At 43.9% G+C, this 14742-nt stretch overlaps 1 protein-coding gene across 2 annotated transcripts in view; it reads left to right on the top strand.

The window, feature by feature from the left end:
* DNAH8 (dynein axonemal heavy chain 8) overlaps positions 1-13326 on the top strand; it is a 364549-nt gene extending 351223 nt beyond the window's left edge. For both annotated transcript variants that reach the window (XM_072833179.1, XM_072833178.1), the window contains 2 exons: positions 9878-9999; positions 12904-13326. In XM_072833179.1, the coding sequence (XP_072689280.1) occupies positions 9878-9999; positions 12904-13191 (410 nt within the window). In that variant the 3' untranslated portion in view covers positions 13192-13326. The remainder of the gene's footprint in view (positions 1-9877; positions 10000-12903) is intronic.
* Positions 13327-14742: the final 1416 nt, after the last annotated feature.

Below are 14742 nucleotides of genomic sequence, written 5' to 3'. Positions count from 1 at the left end.
TAGGAGAATGGCAGATGTTTAAGAAAGTGAGCTCCTGAGAGGCACAAGGAAAGATTGCTGGGTGGCTTTGAGAATCCCATCAAGGCTAGTGGCAACTGTGTAATGGCCTGACTATAATTCAGCAGCCTGAAACAGGTGTAAGAAGGGGGACATTTGGATTCATCTAGGATTGGAGTTTTTCTGGGCAAGTGATGAAAAGAATGGATCTAGACTACATAGGAAAGAACTGAAGGAAAGGTGGAGTTCAGGTCTTCAGAAATGGTGAGGTCAGGGAACGAAGAGGTCAAGATCCTGAATGGAGGCCAAAGAGGCCCAGGTGATGGAGGATGCTCAGGGAACAGGGCAGGTCATATTTGGTAGAGAGGAGCATGTGGCCAAAGGGTGTGCTTGGCAGAGCTGCAGAGATTCTCATAAAGGATGGAGAAAGTACTGTGTCTTTAGGGTTGAGGAAGGCTCCAGTAAGAGGAAGATGATGAAGGGAATGTCCCTGTGAAGAGGTGGAAAAATGGGAGAGTTGATTAACCATAGACCCACTCCAGAGGGAACAATGGAAAGGTTTGGTGGGGCAAGGAAAAGAAAGCATAAAGTAGAACATAGAGAAGATAGAGTAGTTCAGGTCATTAATATTTTGGCACATGGGACATGGTGGATTAAGCAGACACCAGAAGTAGCCCCAGTTTTCCCACATGTACTTAGGTTCTGTTGGAGCCAACTGTATCCTGGATTAACAGCATCACAGAGAAAATATATATGTCTCAGGGGGCCATGGGGCTGTGGAAGGAGTCCACTCGTACTTCTAACAGCCTTCCTAATATTTTGCTTGTACTGTGCGGCATTTCTGCTCCTACTTGTCAAATTTGTTCTTAAAACAAATGTGGATCAGTGACCTGTCAATAGCCTGCTGTGCAGATCTTTTTACAGAACAGTGGTTCTCAGTCCTACCTCGACAATTGAATCATCTGGGAAACTTTTAATATATAGCAATGCCTGGGGCTCCAGACCAATTTTATCAGAACCTCTGGTGATGAAGCCTCTAGAGTCTGTACAATTAGTTTTCTTAAAAGCTCCCTTGGCCATTCTAATGTGTGAAGAAACTAGGCTTTAGACTTGCTACCCAGTATGTGGCCCACTAGCCAACAGCATCAGTGTGACCTGGGAGCTTGATAGAAATGGAGAATCTCAGGCCCCCACCCTTGACCTACCTACTGAATCATAACTTGCATTTTAATAAGAGTTCCTTCCCTTCTGATACCTATGACCATGGAAGTTTGAGAAGCCCTGCCTTGAAACAATGCTAATGCTGGGGTCCCACCTCTAGATTCTGATTCTATTGATCTAGGTTGTGACCTGGGAATCAGGAGTTTTAAAGGCTTCCCAGATATTTCTAATTTTTAGCCAAGTTTAAGATCCCCACCTTACATCATCTGGCAAAGCATCAGGAAAGGTGCCTGGTACCTTTTTATTCAATTGGGTGGATCAACCCCATCTTTGTTTAATGATTTGTGACCTTTATTTAACTTACTAATGAACTCCATTTGCTTCTCATTTGGGGGAAAAACTGCCTGTCATACACTTGTGGCAGGAACATCATTTCTCCTCATCTTTGGAGATGCTACTGGGAAGCTTGGTAACTAATAAGACAGGAAATACTGCCCAACCAAAGGCCCATTACATAAGGATTGGTTCATTTATTAAAGAAAAAAAATTGCTGATAGGACCATCATTACAGAATACCAACCTCCTCAGATCAAATTGAGACAAGCAACCTTCCTTATTAGTTATATATATATATATTTTTTTTTGGCTTTTCTTAGTCCTTGTTTGAAATGATATTTAAAGAACTCTACAGCTTTCTTTAAGCCGACTGACTGCACAAGTCAAACAACAGTAATTAGTTTGCTGAAATGTTGGGTTACTACTATTATAGGAATTAAGACATAACAAGTGTTATTTTAGATGTGATTTTTCAAGCATAACCCCAGCTTAATAGTGAAATTTTAAAGAACAAACGTGACAAGTGTTTTAAGATTCCATTGTGTTGTATGAGTTTGAAGGGGGAAAATTAAAAAAAAAAAAAAACATCTCTTTTAGACCACATGCAACTCAGATGTTTGAATAGTCAAATCACCCATTTCCATGTGGGTGGTTAAATCTTATGAAGAACAGAAGGTTATTATTAGTGAAGACTTTCCTCCAACTTTTTGTTTCTCACTTCAGAGTCAAGCATATGAATGCATGAATCACTTTTCCACCACTGATGATTGAAATTTGGTTTAAGAATTATTAAAACTAAATTGGTGCCAAGACAAAAGTACTGCTTTTCAAGTTTTTATAAAGAAAAATGTATCAATAGTCTTTTAAAATTATACAGGCTTCAGAAAACACAGATTTTGATTCCATTAGCCTTGATATTAGTCTACAAGAAAGATGGTCATTCATTTTTTTAAATTCAATAATGAGCAGTTCAGTGGATTTACTACAGTTTGAATTCCACAAGATCATGTCTTTTTATTCAGGAAGCCAAAACAAAACTATCAAGACTTGAAAAACTGTGTATCTTCTCCACGTTCTCTGGGTGGGAATGGGGCATGGGAACAGTTCCCTACCCTCCGCTCTCAAGGCCTCAAATACATTTATTTCACATTTCCCTTTCTTAGCAGCTCAAGATAATCTGTGTTCTAGATTCCACCTACCAATATACTAAGACTGCTACCTAAACATCAGGAGGCGTACTGTTGAAATAAACTAGACAACATCATGCACATCCCCCAGTAGGGAGAAGATAGGAGATACTCTTTCCCTAACGGCACTAGAGGTTTTCAGAGCTTTCTGACAATGGCTGACGTCTTCAAAGCAGGTGTGTGTTACATGAGAGAGAATCCCACTCATCCATCATCGGGCACCTAGTCATTGTCCTGAATGCCATATGGAGAGAGGTTAAATATGCAACTTAGAATTTAAAGTGTTAGAGAAAAATTCAATTATTCAATTTGTACAGATGGGTGGTTAAGAACAAGATTCATGTCTTGTGCATTATGGCCTTGCAGATTCATAGATCAGGGGTGACTTTTAAAATATCACAAAATAGGGTCGATTGAATTCTAACTACTCTGGTTACACAGTGTCTAATATGCTACATGGAGGCATGTTTAGTGTTGAGTGATGAAAATGACATTTGTGGAGGGACTTCCAAGAAAGAACTGGATATTATCATTGTGGTCATTGTTGGTTGACAACTTCCTGGGTGTAACCTGAAACCAGCCCCCATATGTGGTAGACAGAGAGAGACTGAAGGAAGAGGCAGGCCACTCTGGATTGGTAGGTGGCAGGTTTTATAAGTAAAGGCACTTACATAAGAGGCTTATCTTGGGTGGCCATAAGCCGAATAGATCTCTGTACCCACCTGTCAAATGTTAAAAGTTTACATAGAGGACTTAACTGTCCAGTCATGTATACCAACCAGATGGCCTCAACAATGCATCACTATCTCAAGGCTACATCCCTCAGGCAGCTTCTGGGAGCAGGAAAGGCAAGTGGAACACACATTGTAAGGACAAGAGAGGGGATGATGAGCCTCCAGTTGCCCAGGTAAAGCTCACGGGTCAGGCAGTGGCCATGTCCTCTTGATGACCTCCCCCAACACTCTGTGATCAGCTGTTAATAATCTCACGGGCTTCCCTCTTCTGCAGTGGGACCTGAGCCATCAGCAAGGGGTTTCACTAGCAGAGAGGTTGCTCTTTTGGCAGCTACCTGGCTGCACGGCAGGCAGATACCACAGCAACAGTATGGACACATGCAAGAGAAAACACAGATCAAAACAGTGATCCCAAAATTAGTCAGAACTTTCTCCACCAAGAGCTCCATGGTTCCAACTACTGATTTATTAAGTCCTGTGGACTGGGAGTTGGATTACTTAGACCATCCGCTGGTGTCCTCATGTGATCTAATAAAGATGATACGTTGGCAGACACATCAGGAATGAACACATAACATTCTATTTGGATAATGGCAGAGGTGCCTCCTTACGAGGCAATAACAATGTCCAAGGCCATCCTATTTTGGAAGACAGTTTTTCTCATTAGAGATGTTTCAGTGTTTGTTAAGGACAGGCTCTGTTGGCTATCATTCAAGACTTGCTGAATGAATTTAGCAAGGGCTTCTGTGTATGCTATAACGTCCTCCAGGCCAATGGAGAGACAAAGACTGCACCCAAATGATCATACCAACTGAAAACAGCACACCCACCTGGCCTTGAGGAGAGGGAAATTGGCAGTTTTAAGAACGTGAGCTGGTTGTGCATACATACCGTCCATGTTGGCTGAGGGAGGTAGCCCCGTCAGGCATGAGATGGACTGGGAGTGGGTTAAGCCTGACCAGGACTCCCACCTTTTCCCCTCCTTCAGTGGTGCAATACCATTTCAGGCATAGTGCATTTCAACAGATCTGACTTGCAGCAGGACAGTGGGATCCCAGTGAAGATTGAGTAGTTCTCCCTCACACAGGGGTGCTAACTAACACCCATACCAGCAGGACATCCCATTGCAATTTCCATTAGGTAACTCCTGTCCCAGGTGTGGTGCAGCTTGGTGTTGTCAGCAGCATAGCACGTTGATCCACAGTGAGAGCTGGGGCAATGGCTGTTCCCTGCAACTGCCATGCCTTTATGGGATTGGAGACCTTGGCAGGGGTCCCCAGTCTGGCATATGGGGAACAGGCCCTACTGATGGATAATCCAAATGTATGAAAGCCTGAGAATTCTGTAGCTCAGTGGGCCAAGGTGGTTTTACCTATTACTAACTTAATCTGATGCTTTAATATTCCAGTTTTCCTTTCTACCTGCCCCACAGACACACCCTGGCTGCTCACGGGTTATAGGGGAAATGGAGCTGCCATGCAATGTCATGTGCCTTTGCCTAGTCTTGCACATTGTGATCTTTGGAATGTACCTCTGATCACTGTCTTAGTCAATGAGGGTATCCATACATGCTACTCAGCTCCTCTAGTCCCCTAATGGTGGTAGTCTGCTTTGCATAGTGCCAGAGGAAAGCTTGGGTTAGACCAGATGTAGCATCTACACAAACAAAGGCATATTTTTTACATCCCTCATTCAGAGGGAGGAGCCAATATAATCAATTTTCCAATCATAGCTTCTGGGACAACATGCCGCTTACCCCACCAACTGACTCCCAAAACCTTATAGCAGCACCTGGGCCTTTAGTTTTCTGTAGGTTCACTACTCATCTTCTCTCCCAGATGTTCCAGCAAAGCCTGCAGCATTTCCTGCCATAGAGGCAAGTCTTCACATGTTAACATTCTATTGTCAGTGTAATGGGACCATTTTACTGATGTGGGGAAGGAGAACCAGGGACAGGTCGTGGATTACCATGCCATGACATACGGTGGGGCTGTGAGGGTGACCTCAAGGAAGCGCTTCAAAAGTCCATGGGAGGCAAATTTGATCCTGTGACCCAGAAGTCAGGGGTATACTGAAAAAAGCATTTGCTAAGTCCAGCATAACATAATAAACTCCTAAGACCATGACCAAGGTATCTAAGATGGTGGCAGTGTTGGGCACAGTCACGTATTGAATAGGGGGACACAATCTTATGCAATTTTGGAGAGGTCCACCATCATCCGCCACAAGCCATCTAGCTTTTTTATCAGACATACTGTTGATGGCATATGGGCAGGGCATGCAATATCCACTCAGGGCAGTTCTTGGACAGTTTCTCTTATCTCCTTATGCATCCCCAGCAATGTATACTGTTTGACAGCTACCACTCTTCCAGGGCTGGCAGACTTACTGGTTCCCAGTTGGCATTTTCCATCAACACTGCTTTGATTACTGTAACCTGGAAGCAGAATTCACCAATAGGGGTTTGCAGAGTTTGACCTTGTAGGATATTAGTGTCTAATATGTTTTCTGGTATTGGAGAGAAAAACAGCCTCACATTTTTGGGGGCAGAATGCTCAATTTGCCGGGTCAAAAGGACCTTCCTGACCATAACTGTTTGCCTTTCATAATCATTGATGACACTGAGGGGGCCAGGAAACTTCGAGGGTTACCATGTGTTAGAGTACATTCAGCTCCAGTATCCACCAGAACTGTCAATTTTATTTCTGGAGGACTGGTGAGTAGTGAACTCAACATGAGTCCTCCCATCACCTCCAGTGGTGTCAACGGACGCACTCTTGGACTGCATCCAACAATACCCTGGGCATAAGGAGGCACCCACACTGAGTAAGACCGCATTCCTGAGGCCTCCCTCTGTTGGAGTGGGCAGGGCATCAGACATGGTAGGTGAAGATGGGGCAAGTCAAAATTATTGGTCAAATTTCAAGGCTTTTCCATAGTTTCCACAGGCTGTTGGTCTGTCTGCTCAGGTGGGGTCCTTGTAGCAATGAAGCCAAACACGTTTGCTTCTGGGCTATTATTACTGGACCATTTATAGATGATTGGGATAGCCTTTTGACTTTCTGAGTTCCTTCTCTGTCTCAGGTCTATCCCACAGCCCCTGCCGGTTCCTAGGATCTGTCAGTTTCCCCCAGATCAGCAATGAATTGCCCAACACCATAAATATCTTGCCCCACAACTAGACTTAGCATGGATATCAGCATCCTGTACCAGATGTGGGTAGAGGACAGGCTAGAGTATCTGTACCAGGACAGCCTGATACAGCCTATACCAAGACAGGCTTGAGTATCTGGACTTTCATTACTGCAGTGAATGTGGCCCTGATCATGCCCTTCAAAGACAGGAGTGTAGATGGCCTATGTCATTCCCAACTCCCTAAAAATTTTTTGTACCTCCTCTGTAGATTTCCAGGGCTCCATCTTCCCAGAGAAATCGCCTTCATTGGGCCAAGCCTCCATGCAGGTTAGAACAGTCCAATCTAGATGGGAATGTGTGCCTTGAACCAGCCTTCCCCACCGAGCACCATGCTGGCACTGCTGGAGGAATGGGTGTGTGGTGATGCCACTTGTATTTTCTGCCACCTGCCCAGTCAGAAGAATGTCATGATGTCTTGTATCCCATAGCTCCACTAACCATGCTTGGATACTTTTCTTGGCCTTTTGCTAGAACTTGGCAGCTGTATTAATATTAATAAGCTCAATTGGAGTATACGCTCTCATCATGAATGTTTTCTGAACTGGGGGCTGCCCCGCTGGCTGGGGTTGCCATTGCTGTGCTATTGCATTCCTTTGTACTAGGGGTCAGATGGCAGGGTGTTTTGTCCATTTCGTAGTCAATGACCCACAACATCCCCCTCCCTCACTTTGCTGAGCATTCTCTTTGCCACAGTGCAGTGTGCACAGTTTCTCAAAGAAGCAGTTTAAAGCAGCCAGCATTTTCCTGGTGCCCCTGCACTCCTATGGTGGTCCACAGCATCTGACATACAGGCCACCCCTCCCCACAGAGAGGTCATGGTCAACTCAGGATGTTTCCCTCAGATGCCTCTTTCCCAAGGCTGATTTCTTTGGTCTGCTGGCTAGCTCACCAATTATTGGTTTGTAACCTTCTTGGAAGCTTCCCTGATGAAATCTGAAACTGACCCCCTTCTGTAGAGGGCAGAGGGAGACCCAAAAAGAGGCAGGCCACTCCAGGTTGGTAGGTGGCAGGTTTAACAAGCAAGTGAATTTACGCAAAAGGCTTGTCTCAGTGGCCGCAAAAGGAGTAGATCTTCCTCACACCCACCCACCAAATGTAAAGGTTTATATAGAGGCCCTCACAGGATTCAGTCATGTACACCATCCAGATGGTCTCAAAAATCATGTCACTATCTCCAGGCTATGTTCTTGAACAATTTCTGGGAGTGGGGAAAGCAGAGGGCTCCAGGTTCCAAGGACAGGAGAGGGAGTGAAGAGTGTCTGATTGCCTGGGTGCAGCTCACAGGTGAACTGGTGGTCACATCTTCTTGATGACCTCCCTCCCCTTGCAGTCAAACACCACTGACAGGCAAAAACATAAAATGTTTGTATTACTACTAGAGTATGAATCTCCAGTATTTGACATTGAAGTCAACATAATCACATGCTGATCAGATCACTTCAAGTGACTCCACAGATTGACGTTGACCAGTAGTTGCTTCCAGGCAAACTTGTACTATTTCTTGGCCCCTGTAGTTAGCTTTTGGTATCATAAAATCTTCCTTTACTATCAGGCACTCTCAGTTTTGTGAAACTATAGCTTTATAAGAATCACCTATAAATGCCCTACAATCAGCTACTCGAAAAGCCCTACAATCAGCTACTCTGGTGGATTGACCTTTTGGATTAATTCAAAGGCTCTTCTTTAGCACCCAAATCCTGCTTTAGAGAGCACTTTGAGTACACTTTATATGATGCAAATATAACCAAATCATTTGCCTACTCTAAATATTCAGTGGCTTCCCACTAGCCACCAAATCAAGTCTAAACCCTGACCCTAAAAATTCCTGCTTCAACCTTATCTGCTAACATTGCCTCACCTTTTGCCTCCTTGTTTTTGCACATGCTGTTCCTCTAACTAGAATTGTCCCACCTGGCAAACTCCTGTGTATCTTGCAAGAGTCACCTTCAACTTTATCATCTTGATTCAGCCTTCCTTGTGCTGTCTTCCTGAGTGGTTTATTTTGTCCACACCTCTGCTCATAACAACATTGTATTATATATCCTGCCTTACTCCATATTTCTTCTAGACTGAGCTCCTCAAGTAGGATCCATGAATGGCCCTTTTCATCTTTGTGGTCATCCCATCTAGAGCAGTGCCTGGTAAACAGTGGCCACTCCTGAGAGTTTTAACAAAGAATTAATTAATTAATTAATTAATTAATGTGTGCCTCCCCAGCTATCTAATTTAATAACCAGGAAGGGACTTGGGAACCAGAAGAACTTGATTCCCTCATTAAGCCAGACTAGAGGACTGTTCTTTCTTTCCAGTTTTAAGGGATAGTAACTCAGTACACTGCTTTATTATGCAACTTTTTCTTTTCCCTCTATTCTCAAACTTAATAAAATATTCTCACTTACATGCTGCTTTGTGCATAATAGTTCTCAGATCTCACTGGGAGTAGCGGGGGCATACATACTCCAAAAAATTGACTCATGATTATGAGTAAAGAGCCTCATGATTTTCACTATTAGCATGGGAGCCAAATATAATATAGAGGTCACAGATAAATCTTCCTAAGGTTTTGAAGTCCATTTGAAGTTTAGGGTAGAGTTTTTAACATAACTGCTACTCTCCAAGACTTCTCTTATTGAATTGAACAGCATGGTTTGCAAATATTAAATGTAAAGAAAGACCACAATATGTGAAACCATGTATTGCCTTAAAATAACTGTATTATGCACATTAAAACACATAGCTTTCCTTTCCGCTATGATTGCTTTGTTTGATCAAATTAAAAGTTGGGTTTTCCATTTTGGCATTATGCCTTGTTTCCTTAGACGAAATGAAATTGTTGCATGATAGCAAATAGAAGCTTGATAATGGTTTGATTCAAGTTTTCATTGGAATGCTGATCTCAGAATATTTACCATTCCAGTCCTGTTCCTAAATAGTGTGTTTTCAAATAGAGACTATGATCTAGACGTGGATTACAATTTTTAGACACTTGCATAGTTGAAACCCAGGAGAGAATTTCAAACCAAGGTTTTGTCTGAGGCAGAAAGGGTGCTACTTTCCTGCTGTCAGCCAGCAAGGAGTACTTAGTTCATTGAAGGTCCCTACAGAAACAAAACACAGAAAGAAATGTGTCCTTGAGGATCAATCTCAACTCCTCCTGGGTGGGCAGAAATTGGGAGATTGGTAAACAACTAACACTTGGCCCTGCCCCCTTATTGTTTCTCAAGTAGACTGCAACAAGCCATCAGAATCATCTAATTTTTTTTTAAGGCTTCCTCACAGCAATGAGGCAAGAAGTGACCCGCGCCCACAAAGGCTGGGCCCTAGACTCTGTGACCATCCACAATGAAGTTCTACGGCAGACCAAGGAGGAGATTGCATCACCCCCTGCGGTAGGCACTGCTGGGCTATAGCAGGGACAGTTCTGAAGCCAGGGTTGAAAGTTCAAATTCTACTTAAAACTGACCTATGAGTGCCTCGGTTAAGTCCATTGGCTTTGTAGCTGGGGTTTCCTAGGTCCTAACCAGGAGACTTCAGTGCCAAAGCCTCCTCCATTTTGTCAGAGTGCAAATTAATGGCAAGCACTGGAACTCCCCAGAGAGCATTTCTTTATAATTTCAAGTTGCACTTGTGTAACTCGTGAGCAGGAGCTGGAGACTGCTCACAGACTAGACAGGTGTCGGGGGCAGTAGAGACCAACAGTACCGGCAGTCCTGAGCTCTGGGGCCAGTGCCAGCTGCGCCCCCAACCCCACTAGCTGTGGCACCCTGGATGGGGGATACCCAGAGCGGGGAAGAGCGGGGCCCCTCAAGGTAAGCAGATGCCCCTGGGAGCCACTGTCTGGGAAGTTACCTGCTCTGTCAACTTGGGGAAGTTCTTTAACTTCCTCAACTACCTCATCTGTGAAATAAAGGTGATAATTTCACCTCATCAAAGATGATAGTGAGAATTAACTGGAATCATTTAGGACCCCACCGAGGTCCTCAAGACATCTTAGGCTCATTTTCCCTTTCTCTGATTTTCATTCCCTCGATTTTCAAGGAAGAGGATGGGGCCAGATGAATTCCAAGTTCTGGCCTTTTCTGCCACCTAACAGCAAGAGTTGCCTTTCTTCCAGTGTCCAGTAGTGCAGTCTTCATTTCTGTCTGCCACCCCCACCAGAAGCACACTTAACCTCCATACTTCTACCAGAAGTCTCCATTCAAGGCTACCCTAGGCTATTTCAATCACCCCCCTCAAAATTCTTCCAGTGCATTCCCATCATGCAATTCAAAAGTCACTTCTACATTTGTAGGTATTTGTTAGAGTAGCACCCCATTTCCTCGCGCCAAGATAGGTACTCATTTCCTAAGGCTGTTGCGACAAACCACAGAAATGTATTTCTTCAGAGGTCAGGCCAGAAGTCTGAAATCAAGGTATTGGCAGAGTTGGTTTTTTTCTGACGGCTCAGGGTGGGGTGAATCTGTTCCAGGTCTCTCTCTCTAGCTTCTGATGGTTACAGGCAGTCCTTGGTGTTCCTTGGCTTATAGCTGTGTCAATCCAGGCTTTGCTTCCATTGTCACATGGCCTTCTTCTCTATATGTATCTCTGTGTGTCCCCTCCTCTTCTTACAAGAACACCAGTCATTATTTTATTTTGTTTTTAAGATTTTATTTACTTATTCATGAGAGACACACAGAGAGAGGCAGAGACATAGGCAGTGGGAAAAGCAAGCTCCCTACCAGGAGCCTGATGTGGGACTCGATTCCAGGACACCAGGATCACCACCTGAGCCAAAAGCAGATGCTCAACCACTGAGCTACCCAGGTGCCCCATATTGGGTTTAAAAGGCACTTTAATCCAATGTGACCTTAACTATTTACATCTGCTAAAACCATATTTCCACATGGTCACATTCAGAGGTTCTAAGTGGACATGAATAGGGGTGGGGGAGCACTATTCAGTCCACTACACCTCTAACTGTGACTTTGTAAAGTTCTGAAATGAAAAGGAACCTAAAAGGTTACAGTTTCCTGTTGGATGATACCTAAATGATCGTGTCATTCATGTAGTATTGTCACCCACTGGCAATGATGGTAATCATATGTCCTGATTTTCTGGGATTGCCCATGGTTTTATTGTCAAACCTTGTACTGCAGGTTTTGGTTCAAAAAAATACGGTCCTCATACCCTTAGCTCATATGAGGGGATTCCAGGAAACACTTTGCAATTAATCTCACTCTCTTTTATTATAATCTACATTTGCTTCCCCTCCCCTACTCCTCATTGGAAAGGAAAAATGGTCACCATCTTCTACATAGATATATCTTATGGGCTTACATGATTATCAGAGTCTCCCTGTGATTCCCTTTAGTCTTGCTTTTCTAACTGAATATGTTCTATGGCTCCCCATGGCCTACAAGGTAAAGTTCAAACTCTTCAGTTTGGCATCTAGACTCTTCCACAGTCAAGCCCTACTTTATTTTATAACCACTGCTAAATAAAATGCTTGGGCTTTCCTACCCATCCTACCTATCTTTGTACTATTGTTCCTTCCTGGCTGCCTACCTTCTGTCTTCTGTCTTCCCCCAAAGCAGCCCACCCTGCAAAGCAATCTCCTCCACAAAGACCCCCAAGCACTCCCGCCCAGGGTGGCCTTTCACTTAGTCTCAGTGCGGGTCACCAGGCAGCCTCCCTAACAAATGTGTGCTGGTATTCAATTTGTGTTTTCCCCCGATTTAATGATGAAGACCTCAAGGGCAGGGTCCCTTTGTGTAAAAGAGGGACAGGGGATGACAGCCAGCTACTGCTGAACCCCCCACACTTGGTCCCTATCAATAGATGCCCGCTCTAGCTCTACCACACCTGTCCTCTGGGGGCGCTCTGACTCTCCTGCTCACTGTCCGCTGAGATGGTTAGAGCTGCAGGTTGGCTTGGCTGGCAGAGACTGAGATCCCGTGTGTCTCCCAGATCCAAGTCCCATTCTTTGTTATGCCCCTACACTGACCCTGAGACTTACCTCCTTGTAGAAGTGATTTGGTTAAGTCTGTTGTCCCTAGCAGGCTACCCCTACGCTCAAACAAGACATAACGGGAACATTTCTACAGCCCTCATGGCTTCAAGATAGGCCACAGGGGATAATTGGGCTCAGTATTTCACTCGTGCAATGTGCCCAGGGGTGTTTTGTTCTTTTGGTGGCATTTTAAGACTGGTGTGTGTCTTCTTTCTAAACCAAAGACCTTTATTACAGTAATGGATGTCCATCTCACAACACCCAGTTTTTCAAAGATTCTATCACCTTATGCTTGACTCTCCAGGAAGGTGTGTATATTTATGGGCTCTATATGGATGGAGCAGGCTGGGACAGACGGAATGGGAAACTCACAGAATCTACCCCCAAGGTGCTTTTCACGCAGCTGCCTGTCCTGCACATCTTCGCCATTAATTCCACCGCGCCCAAGGACCCCAAGCTCTATGTGTGTCCTATTTACAAGAAACCGAGGCGTACTGACTTGACCTTCATCACTGTGGTGTATTTGCGAACAGTTTTGTCCCCAGATCACTGGATCCTGAGAGGAGTAGCTCTTTTGTGCGACATCAAGTAAATTTATTTCTGCTTGCTGAGGGGCACTAAAGCCATGTAGCCAGCCAGTGCTATTGAGAGACTTGGTGATGTGTGTCTTATCTCCCGGGCAATTGCTTGCTGATTCCTTTAAAATTAAAAAGTTGATATTCTACAATCACTTGTGTATCTGTTTTCCCTCATATCAATATTTTAAAAAACAATTTTAAAGTAATGCATTTTATTCCAGGAAATCACATTCCATTATAATTATTGGCTTAGATAAAGTCCTATCTTCACGTTAGAACATTGGAAGATTTTTGAATTTTTCAGAAATCTAAAACAAAGTATTAATTTGTTGCATTCTAAAAAGGGTCTAATAGATGTGAGCCTTTCTCTCAAATGAAAACCACATTTCCCTGAAATAAAATCTACCCGTGTCTGTGCTCATGTGCTGTCCTTTACTTGTTTGGGTTTGGCCTCGTCTCCATGCTTGTGAAATGAAAGCTGGAGGGGTTCAGTCAGTACTACCCCTTAGGAGTTACAGCTGTGTGGTGTGACGCATTTGAGACAGCAAATCCACAGGGATGGCTGCTCTTGTCATTTATTTTAATTATATGTAATATTATTTTATTTCTTAAGTGCTTTTGAAGCCCAGAGATCTCAGAGTCTGCGTCTCCTACTGGCCCCCCTCATCAACCCCAACTCTGCAGGAGGTAATAAAGTGCACATTTCTAGGCAGCAAATGAAGAAGGAAAAACAAACTCCATCAAATGAAATTAGGTTACATGCTGAATGCCTTAAAAAGCAAAGTCTTTAAAAAAGTGAAGCTATTTCTTACCCTGTAGCTGGTCTGAAATCCAGTATGAACCTTTATTTCCTGCTAAAGGAAATTGTCAATTTAACAAAACAGATGGGGTCCTACACTGAATGTTCATGCAGCTTCAGGATAGTGAAGTGTCCCTACTGGCCTTCCCCTCTAGAGTGCTCTTTCTCACCCTCAGCTAAATTCACCAACTTCATTCCCCGTCTCTTCTGAAGAAAGGGAACATTTCATGTTGCCTTGTTCCCCTCCCATCCTTCTGTCACTATAATCAGAGATGCCAGCAAGTATCCGAACAAGAGGGCCAAGCAATAGCCCAGGCAAGGTGTCCAGGGAAGACCCCAGAAAAAAAATCCCCCGTAGTCTAGGGTAATTTTAAACAGTAGAAAATACATCATGAAATGTACATTGTAGTAGTGAACTCTGTTATGCTCTGAGACAGATTCAATGTCAAAGCCATAGAACTTTCCAGGGCAGTTTGAAAACTAAAGTAACCAAGCTCCCAGCCCAAAAGTGTTTTGGTATTTCCTTGGTCAACAGGCACACTAAAGAAAAGGATGGCATCCTCTGGAAAGAATGTCCCCTCCCGAACTGAGGCTAGAATTTGGAAGCTCCTGCTGCTTTGGGGGAGCACAGAGGAATTGAAGTATATTACCGCACACCAAACTGCAGGTCCCCAAATAAAACATGTGCATTTTATTCATATTCCTGTCCAGTTGCTAAAATGATTGAAAGCGAACTGCATAGTCTAAACCTCTGGATATCATGGCC

This window comes from Canis lupus, chromosome 7 (genome assembly GCF_048164855.1).
Source record: "Canis lupus baileyi chromosome 7, mCanLup2.hap1, whole genome shotgun sequence".
In the NCBI taxonomy this organism is placed as follows: domain Eukaryota; kingdom Metazoa; phylum Chordata; class Mammalia; order Carnivora; family Canidae; genus Canis; species Canis lupus.
This window is presented reverse-complemented; position numbering and strand designations above follow the sequence as displayed.